Source organism: Nyctibius grandis, chromosome 13, assembly GCF_013368605.1.
Source record: "Nyctibius grandis isolate bNycGra1 chromosome 13, bNycGra1.pri, whole genome shotgun sequence".
NCBI lineage: Eukaryota > Metazoa > Chordata > Aves > Nyctibiiformes > Nyctibiidae > Nyctibius > Nyctibius grandis.
In genome coordinates, this window is record NC_090670.1 from 9,090,851 (window position 1) to 9,100,537 (window position 9,687).

At 42.4% G+C, this 9,687-nt stretch overlaps 1 protein-coding gene across 4 annotated transcripts in view; it reads left to right on the forward strand.

Annotated features, from left to right (window-relative positions):
* Positions 1–6,903, forward strand: part of KLHL13 (kelch like family member 13) — an 88,429-nt gene extending 81,526 nt beyond the window's left edge. For 3 of the 4 annotated variants that reach the window (XM_068411916.1, XM_068411918.1, XM_068411917.1), the window contains one exon: positions 219–1,760. In XM_068411916.1, the coding sequence (XP_068268017.1) occupies positions 219–706 (488 nt within the window). In that variant the 3' untranslated portion in view covers positions 707–1,760. Of the gene's footprint in view, positions 1–218; positions 1,761–6,738 lie in introns of those variants that run through there. The other variant, XM_068411919.1, reaches the window with a different exon arrangement.
* Positions 6,904–9,687: the final 2,784 nt, after the last annotated feature.

The following is a 9,687-nucleotide window of genomic DNA, read 5'->3' on the forward strand; positions in this document are numbered from 1 at the left end:
TGAAGTACTGTGTGAGACATGGCTTCTTTCCATATTCAGACTTAAAGGAACAAGGTACATTAAAAATGTCATTTGTAATGGAGCACATATGTGATAGTAATCTAAGTTAATGTAAAAAAGTTCTAGGGAAGGCTGAATTCATTCACAAAAGTGTATGTTTCTGCTATTTAGTGCTTATTAGGGGGAGCATTGCTCTAACATGTGTTTTATTTCTCTAGGGGGAATTACCCATGATACTTTCCAAAAGGAACTTATGTGTTTTGACCCTGACACAGACAAATGGACTCAGAAAGCTCCAATGACGACAGTCAGAGGTCTGCATTGCATGTGTACTGTAGGAGACAAGCTATATGTTATTGGTGGAAATCACTTTAGAGGAACGAGTGATTATGATGATGTTCTAAGCTGTGAGTATTACTCACCGACTCTAGACCAGTGGACTCCAATTGCTGCCATGTTACGTGGGCAAAGCGATGTTGGGGTTGCTGTCTTTGAAAATAAAATCTATGTTGTTGGAGGATATTCTTGGAATAATCGGTGTATGGTGGAAATAGTTCAGAAATATGATCCAGAAAAAGATGAGTGGCATAAAGTATTTGACCTCCCAGAATCACTTGGTGGCATTCGAGCTTGCACTCTTACTGTTTTCCCACCAGAGGACAATACAGGGTCACCGTCTAGAGAATCTCCTCTTTCAGCACCTTAGAAACATCCCTTGACTGATGATGTTGTAGTAACACCTTTGCACTGCAACATGGAGTCCATTATTTTTCTTCAGTAGTTTCTGTTAGGCTTAGCCTACAGCGTTTCGTACAATTACTGGAAAAAAAAGACATTATTTGTGCTGTTTGGCCTAGAATGTTTGTCAAGTGGTTAACAAAAAAGATGTACTCACCCGAGCCAAATGTTTAACAAATGAGAAGATATTGTCTATAAAATGTATGAACTAGGTACGTTATTAATGTTGTGTATTGGGTGTGAGGTACCTTATAGCTTACATTTGGAAGCCCAATGAGTCAGACTTGAAGACTTTGTATTGAACACGTTCTTTCACTAAATTTCATAGTTGAAATCCTTTTTCCTCTCATTTTTGGCTGCTGGTGACAAGAGGAGGTAGACCACATCAATGTGAACTATTACAGAAGGTTGCCAAGGGGCCTGAGCTACCTCCCTCTTTTCACAGAGTATTTTTGACATATCTGTTTACCCAGCTGACTTTGTGGGTGCTTTCAGAGTATATGAAGTTTCTTAGGCAGAGGGGAGAAATAAAATAATTTTAAACTATTAGCACTATAGAGGAAGCGGACCTTGTAGAGGCCAGAAGTTTTTTTATAATGTGTATCAAGTGTTTTTCCTGAGTCGATTGAGTGATGCTTCAAACAGAAGATTTAAAATTTGGGATTTTTAATTTGGTTTTTTTCAGGAATTGGCTTCCGCTTGCATGGGAGCACACACTATTAACAAATGGGAATTCAGTGCAGTTGTATATTCTGTTGTATGCCTGTACTGAATAGAGGTAGATAAGGGCTAGAAACATTAACTTAAGCCACTGAATTTGACCAAATCATTCCATCAGATCAAATTTAATCTACCTTTTCTCCTTTGCTGTTGAGATAACTTACATAATGTGTCCTCTGTATAGTCTCAGTTAATAAGGTTGTTTAGCACAAAGTGCAGCTTCAGTGAGAGAGCTGCTTTTGCTCAGTGAACTTGGACTACCACGTTTTACCTTCTTTTGTTCAATAAAACTTTTAACTGCAGTTATTCAGTCTAAGCTACCTCATTAATGTATTTGGTTTTCTTCCTCTGCCTCACTGTCTCCAGGATACGCGTTACGTATATCTGTGTGGGTAGATTAATTTGCTAGGAAACCAATGCAGAAGTGATCATGAATGGGTATTTTTGACCTACTTTTAAGAAACTATTTTGGCCTGATGTGTTCATTTTATTGTTAAGGACTGACAAAAGAACAAGCTCTCTTAATTTTTTTTCCTTGGAGAACTACTGTTTACGTGTGCAGCCGTGCAAATTTACAGAGATCTTTGTCTGCTCCAAATACAGTGCACTGCTTGCAAATGGCAGCTCTGAGTGCTTACAGAAGGCTGATACCACCGAGCTTGTTCTGAGCTTCCCATCGTATGTTATACGTGGTTTTGCTCATGAACAGTCAGTCAGAGGGGCATCATCTGGGGAAAACTGTTTATTTTATTGTCGTACCTATTACCAATAACCATGTAAAGTTTAACAGACTTTTTTTGGAGTATGCTATTTGTATTTTGTCCATGCTTGGTGTCAGTTTTGGAAGTACTGATATTTATTGTTTATGGAGTTTACTAGTAATGATCACTACCAAAATGTATGTGTAAGCTTTAGGTTTTATAATTGTTTTCATTTAAAATCAGAATCAATTCTTCCTCTTTAAAAAAATAATTCTGCGTAGCTGTGCACGGTTGTTAATAGTGGCACCAGTGGATACTCTTGAAAAGTACCCAGTCAAGATGAATTGACTCATTACCTTAAGAATATTTTTCTAATGCTGTGCAAAGCACCAGATAGGAAAATGTTGCTCTGTCATTTAAGTATGTGTCAGTCATTTAAGTGTCACATGCTACTAATTTTTTTTTCCAGCTCAGAGGCCAGATTTTAGAGCTGCTTGACTTGAAATCCCCTGAAATCTGTATTCCATTTCTGTTTTATTATAAACTAAAAAGTACTTGAAGTAGTTGCGACTCCTTTTGGATAATGTAAATATATCTTGTTGTTTGTATGCTGGGAATGAGGAGATGCACTGTTTAAAAGTGAGTACCTTCACTGGTGTTCTCCATTCGGAAGGAGCTTAGGATGGGTTCTAACCATTATGAGATGGTTAGAAGTCAGGATGTCAAAGTTTTGTGTCTGAGCCTTGACAATAGTCCAGGAGCTGGTATATGGCCGCAATGTAGATTTTCATGTTTTTTATTGACTCATTATCTAGTCTACTTGAAGTGGAAGAATTGTTTTTGAATGTCATTTTGTCATCAGTGTTGGACATAGTATAGTGGATTAAATGTAGTCCTTTAATCAAATTAATCTTTGAGCTTTTTTCTTACATCTCCCTCTGGATTAAAATGTTCATAATGACATTAGTTAACATCTACTCACCAGGGCTGAAAAGCAAACATCAAAGATTTGCCAAAAACTGCAAACTGTTTTCTTCTGTAATGCAGTGTAAAATGAATTGATGCTCATTACATCTTTCTTAACCATAGCATAACAAACCCTTTCTATCTCTGAATGCACAGCTGTAAGAATACAGATATAGCAGATATTCAATCTCCATTTTCAGTATGGCTGCTTTTATGAAGAGTAAGCCCGTCATAGTCACAACAGTGTCCAGATGATAAGCAGCCACCTCTTTTTTTCATAAATCTTGAATGCTTTCATTTTTGTACTTACAGTACCTAAATTAGAAAAGCATCTGGATAAAAAGCAATTAGTAGATATTTGACCTGAATGCAAATAAGACTACATGAGTGTGCTAGCAAGGAGAGCCGCTGGAGCTGTCTGCTCTCTCCCGATGATGGCAGACCCACACTGCAATCTCAGAATTCATTTGGACTTTGCTGGTTTTGGTGCCCAGGTAGCAGCAAATGCTAAAAGTGCTCATTTCCATATACAACTTGTCAATAGGCCCGGCTGATATCCCTGCAAAGAAACACAGCACTCTGAATGACTCGAGACATTTGGGGTGACATTTCCATTGTTCTGTGTTTTGAAATAAGATAAGAACAATGGGGAAGAAAACTTGGGAAAACCTTGATTTGAAGTTTCTTTGCCCTATTCACATCAAAGAGCTAATAATATGCAGATGTCCAGTTTTCTGTGGTTCCCCATCCCCTAGAAAGTTGTATTAAGTCTGGCCCAGGGAAAGCAATTCATGGCAGGACCCAGCCTATACTGGGGTATTTGCAGTCTTGGCATTCTTGGGATAATGGAGTTGTCATGATGGGGTGAGAACTGGAGCAGCAGAAGGCAGCTGTCTGCTGGCCTGACCTGTGGCTCTAGAGTTCTCTTGTGCCGAAGAATCACTGTGAGTCTTAACCTGTTGTTAATATCAGATCGCTTTGTGAGCCTTTCAAAACTGGAGAGTAATGTTTTGGAAGGGCCCAGTCAAAAGACTGCAAAGTGGCAGCTTCTCCAGATGTATGTCTTGGGGGTTTTTTGAGAAGCCAAAGCATGCAATGTCAAGACCCTAGCAAGGGAGACCCCAGGTATCTGAATTTGTTACCACTCATATACTCATTTGAGTTTGTTAGGCAATTTCTTTGTTTTTCCTCTTCCTCCTGGTCCCTATCCCTTTGCTTGGAAAATGCACAGATGACTTCATGTCTGACAACTCAGAATACTGGAGGCGAGTGTTTCCCTACAGGCGCTTCTGCTCCTGCAGATCAGAGCAGTTGTGGCACTCTGCAGTGCCTGTCACGCGGGCTCCTGTTACCATAGCACTGTGGAGGTGGCATCAAGGAGAAGGTCACCAATGCACAAGCTGAATGGCAATAATTATTTTAGTAACTCTGCTAATGATAGTGAAACTGAGCTGAAAATGTTCCGATCTGAACATTCTGCCACAGAAAGCCACCTACTTTTTCTCTGTAGTTCAACAGAAACTGGGTCTGCTCCTAAATGCAGTCAGTTTTGAAACCTAACCTTGCCTGGAATTGCAGGTGTTAATGCCCATCAGATGAAAACTTCAAGACTAGTAGGTATGTCGAAGCATGCAAAGTAGCTTATGGTCCCATTGCATGTCTTCTGCTGTGCTGTCTGCTCTGTATTTAGACTGCCTTGTCTTGCTAATCACATCACATCTGTCAGCTGTCTGTGGCTAGAAACAAATCGTAAACAAGCTGTCAAGGTGGAGTGGGATGAATTGGGTTTTTTTTTAAAAAAAAAAAAAGCAAAAAATCAAACCACCTTGAATGGCTAAATAGAAAACCTGAGTGGCTAAATAGCAGCTGAATGTTCTTTCTTCCATTTTTAGTGCTTGTTCCATCATAGATGATGGATGATGGTTTGTACATCAATATTTGGTTGTAAAAACATGCACTACAGTGGCAAATGTATGGCAGTTTCAGCCCTGCTCTGTCTCATTGCCTGTAGGAAGTGCTTGCCTACACCTTTGCTTTCCATCATTAACACACCGAAAAGAGGTGCAGTAGTTTAGTGGCAACTTGTTCTTCAGAATTGTACAGCCCCACCAGCCATTTCACAGGTGACATTTGTCCTATTCAGATCTTTCAAACTGCCTGGTATTTTTGTGGTTCATTTACCATAACAGTATGACTTCAGTAGTATAATCATAGACAATATATGTGCAAATATATTTTGTAGGCACTCAAGACAGCTTTACAGTTTACTTATTCAGTAAAAGTAACTTTGGTTACTTATTAGAATATCTGTCACCAATAATTGTGTGTTCACAGCTGAATAAAGTGGTAAACAAGAAGGATGTAACAGGGGAACTGCTTCCCTCAGTTGAAAAAGATGCAGTGTTAAATACTCAGATGCAATGTTTTATGTTCATTTAAGGTCCCTTTTCCTTCCAGCTCCAGTGAATGATGTGGAACAACATGATATGTTTGTGTGTGGGTTACAGATCAGATATATGTGCCTTGCAAAGCCATTTCAAGTAACATTAGGCTCAGGAAAAAAAATCTGGAGTGTACTGCTAGCATTACTACAGGCACAGAGTGGTGTGAGTTTTGTTTGTGGCTGTCACCAAGCAGTGAGGGAGCTGCTTTTTTTTTTTTTTTTTTAACCAGAACAACATGATAACATTAGTGGTAAAAGGAGTTTTATGAAAGCTATGGTGATTTTATAGCAATTTTAGTAAAAGTTCTGCTCACCTTTCAGCCTGTTCGATAGGTTCCTAGAGTTTTGCTGCTTAAAGAAGGTGGTGGAGGCCAGGGAAGCACTCAGAGCTTGTGCGTGCCCTTTTGCAAAGCTGCCAGGTACCGGTGAGCTTTGGCACCTTCCCAGGGCACAGCTTTCCTCCAGGTAAGGGAGCATCTTGCCTGCAGCCAGGCTCACTGCAGCTGCGCTCAGCCTCATCTCTTGCTGCCTGTTTTCATCTGAGAGAGGGGCCAGATTCGGCAGTTTGGACCTGCCTCTGTTGTTACTGGCTGCTCCGCTCTCAGCTGCGCTGTTTGAGTGGGTGGTCTCCAAACTGGATGCCTCCTGGAGAATATGAGAATTACTTTGGTCACTTCGTTTTCTCAATAAAGAAGCTAAATGAAGCAGAGAAGGCAAATGAGCTCTTGCATGCAAAGTGGTATTTGCTGTCTAACCAGATCCCAAGAGGGACCCACTGCCAAGCAAAATCTGAGTTGTCCTGTATTTCAAAAAGCATCCTTACATTTCTTCAGTGATGGGTAATCTTTGTTACAACAATAAAAATAAACCTGTGGGTGTGATTGGTTTTGTCTTCCTGATGCTATTTTGCAAGGTAACTAGGGGGTTTCTCTTCCCTATAAGTCATCTCAACAAATAACCTAGTTGCTGGTAAATAAGGAACTGACCTTGAGGGGCAGGGAGGGAGAAAGGGAGATCCTGATTCGTGCAATGGTTGAGCCCAAATGAGCCAAACCAGTCCTGTGACCAGCATGCTTATGGGAGGTGCTTTGTATAGGTTTAAGAATTCCCAGTTGCTTGCTTTAACGTTTCTGTAAAACATACTTTTTTTTTTCTTTTTTGCAAATTAAGCCTTTGTGTGAAAGCACAATGCGGGGCTTGTACTGCGTCCTACAGGCTGGAGTATTTCTATAGGGGATGATGTGAAAGCAACACCCACTTTGGAGAAATTCAGCAAGCAACTGCCTGTAATTGGGGGGTAATGAAGAGACGTTGGAAAGCTGTGAGTTAAGAAACCAAACTGAGCCTGGCATAGAAGTAGAGCACTTTGAGGTGGTGTTTCCAGCTGGCATATAACCCTGCCAGGTAGGTATGGCTTGTGTCGAGGACCTCCAAGAGGTGCCATAAAGGGAACTAAAGGATGTAGCTGTGGGTATGATGCATGGCCTGAGCACAATGAGGTGTATGGCCTAATTTACACATGCACAAGCTTATTGCTAGCTTTTGCATGTAGTCGTTAAGGGATTTTTTTCTATTTTATTCTCACAATAAAATTAGTGATCGCTTTGACTATTTTTACCACTCAAAGGCATAAAGCCATCGTTTAGTTTCTTTGATGTATTTTCCATGTATATTAGTCTGTGCTGTTGTATTAGATAAGACTAACTGTGATTTGCTAATGAGAATTACTGTATTCCCAGAGACAAACCAAGAGTATTTTTAGCAAGAGGATAGACTAACAAGACCTCCAAGAGAATATGTGGTTGCATTAAATATTGCTATTTAATATACAGACATTTTGCAAAGGATTAGACATTGTAAATCCAGTGCCCTTTCCAAGTAGGGTAAGTATCACTTTGAAATTATGTTTAATTGTCCACTCTAGACTTTTATGTCATTTAGTGTGTCTAGCCATGCTATTAGTGTCTTACGTCAGGGAAAGCCTGCTGTGACCTTACAATACACAAATCTCTAGACAGTCCCTCTCCGTCCTTCTCTCAGGGCAGTCTGTTGTTCAGGAGTAAAGGTTGGGCATAAAAGAAAATAAATTAGCTGTACCAATGAAGCGGGGGAGGGGGAAGCAGCCTATTTCTATGTGTAGAAGAGCCCTTGAAGCTGATGGTGTTGGGACACCTGGGTGGGTCTGATAGCCTGGGGCCCCTTGAGCTCTGGATCCAGTCTACCTTAGAAAAGGTCCTAAAGTTGCCATTGTAAAAAGGAACCTGCTTTGAGGCTGAGAAGTCTCTGTGAAAGACCAGCAATGGGGATTAAAATACTTTAAAATAATTAAACTCAGAGGTTTAGCAGTAACTGCAAAATGGGTTAATTCCCAATTGGAGTTGCCTCTTACTAAGCGTCTGATGGCATGGGAGCTGACATGCAGAGCTCCCACTGAACTGCACTAAATGAACTCCTGATGGCTTTTCTCCTCCAGCTGGATTAAAGCTGCCTTCCCCAAATTAAAGCTGCCTTTTTTGTGTAATGAGCACAGCAGCAAAGCTCACTTGCACGGTGAGCAAACTGATCAGATGACTCATTGCTCTGGCTCATGGAAATGGATCCTTGAAGGCTGATTGCGAATGCTAAGCGGTGACAAGTGCACCCACCTGAAGAAAAAGGACCACTGGAGCCCTGGAGCACATTGCCCAGCATGCCAGAGCGTGAGAGCTCATGATCACAGCTGGTCCCCGGGGAGGAAAGCTTTGCCCTCTGAGGTCCCCGTCCGGGGGGGGGAAGATGCTGCAATTAAAGCTGGCCTCCAGGGCAGGTAGGTTTTCCAACTCTCATCACTCATCTCGGTGCATAACACCTATGAGTGAGCAAGGGAGTTTCTGGTGGCCAGCACATCCCTGCCTATGGCTCCGTAATTGGGATCTGAGACAGCAGCACCTGCCCAGGAAACGTTTGCAGCTGCAGCTGCTCACACACTGTCTCCAGCAGTGGCACCATGTCGCTGGGCCCGCAGGTGCAGTGAGGTCCCTGTGAGCGGTGTACATATCCCTGATGGCGGCAGGGACTGTGAACCTCTGCAGGAGCAGAAAACCCTCTTCCTTGTGTGCAGGGGAAGAGCCCAGGTTGGTACGTGGTTCTCTGCAGAGATTTTGAGCTGCTCAAGATGGGATACATGTCACTGTGGTCTTTGGGCCCTGCTGCTCATCTTCCCCTGCGCCCCGCTGTGTAACAGCTGCCGTTGTCCCCTGTTTCCCTTCTCTGGGCAGCAGCTTGCAGGAAGCCCAGGGACCGTTTACCCTGCACTGAGGCCATGTGGGCATTGCTTTGGCAGGCGCTGGCTAAGCAGTTCCCAGTGGCTCTTTCCTGCACTGTGAAACCTGAATGTGGAGAAGGTAAAAAGGGATGTTTCCAGCAGGATCTGTGCCCCATGTGGCCTGGCAGGTTGTGCCCATATGAGAGAAAGGGGTTCTTTTTGAGGTTTTTTTTTTTTGCTGAGCAACCAAATGCATAAGTCATTGTTGTGGTTTAACCCCAGCTGGCAAATAGGCCCCACACAGCCACTCGCTGACTCCCCCCTCAGCGGGATGGGGGAAGAGAATTGGAAGGATAAAAGTGAGAAAACTCAGGGGTTGAGATGAGAACGGTTAAATAATTGAAATAAAATAATAATAATAAATTGTAATTAAAAATGAAGTAACAAAGAGAAATGAAGCCCAAGAAAGACAAGTGATGCAAATGAAAACAATTGCTCACCACCACCTGACTGATGCCCAGCCAGTCCCCGAGCAGCAGCCCCCTCGCCAACCTCCCCCATAGTTTTATTGCTGAGCATGACAGCATATGGAATGGCATATCCCTATCGTCAGTTGGGGTCAGCTGTCCCCAACCAGGGGACCCCCGGCTTACTCGCTAGTGGGGTGGTGTGAGGGGCAGAAAAGGGCAGGAAGGGTGGTAAGCACTGCTCAGCAATAACGAAAACATCCCTATGTTATCAAGACTCTTTCCAGCACAAATCCAAAACACAGCCCCGTACCAGCTACTATGAAGAAAATTAACTGTACCCCAGCCAAAACCAGCCCAGTCGTTTGGGTAGCTGCAGACCTAAAGGGTGGAGGGGGAGTGCCCAGC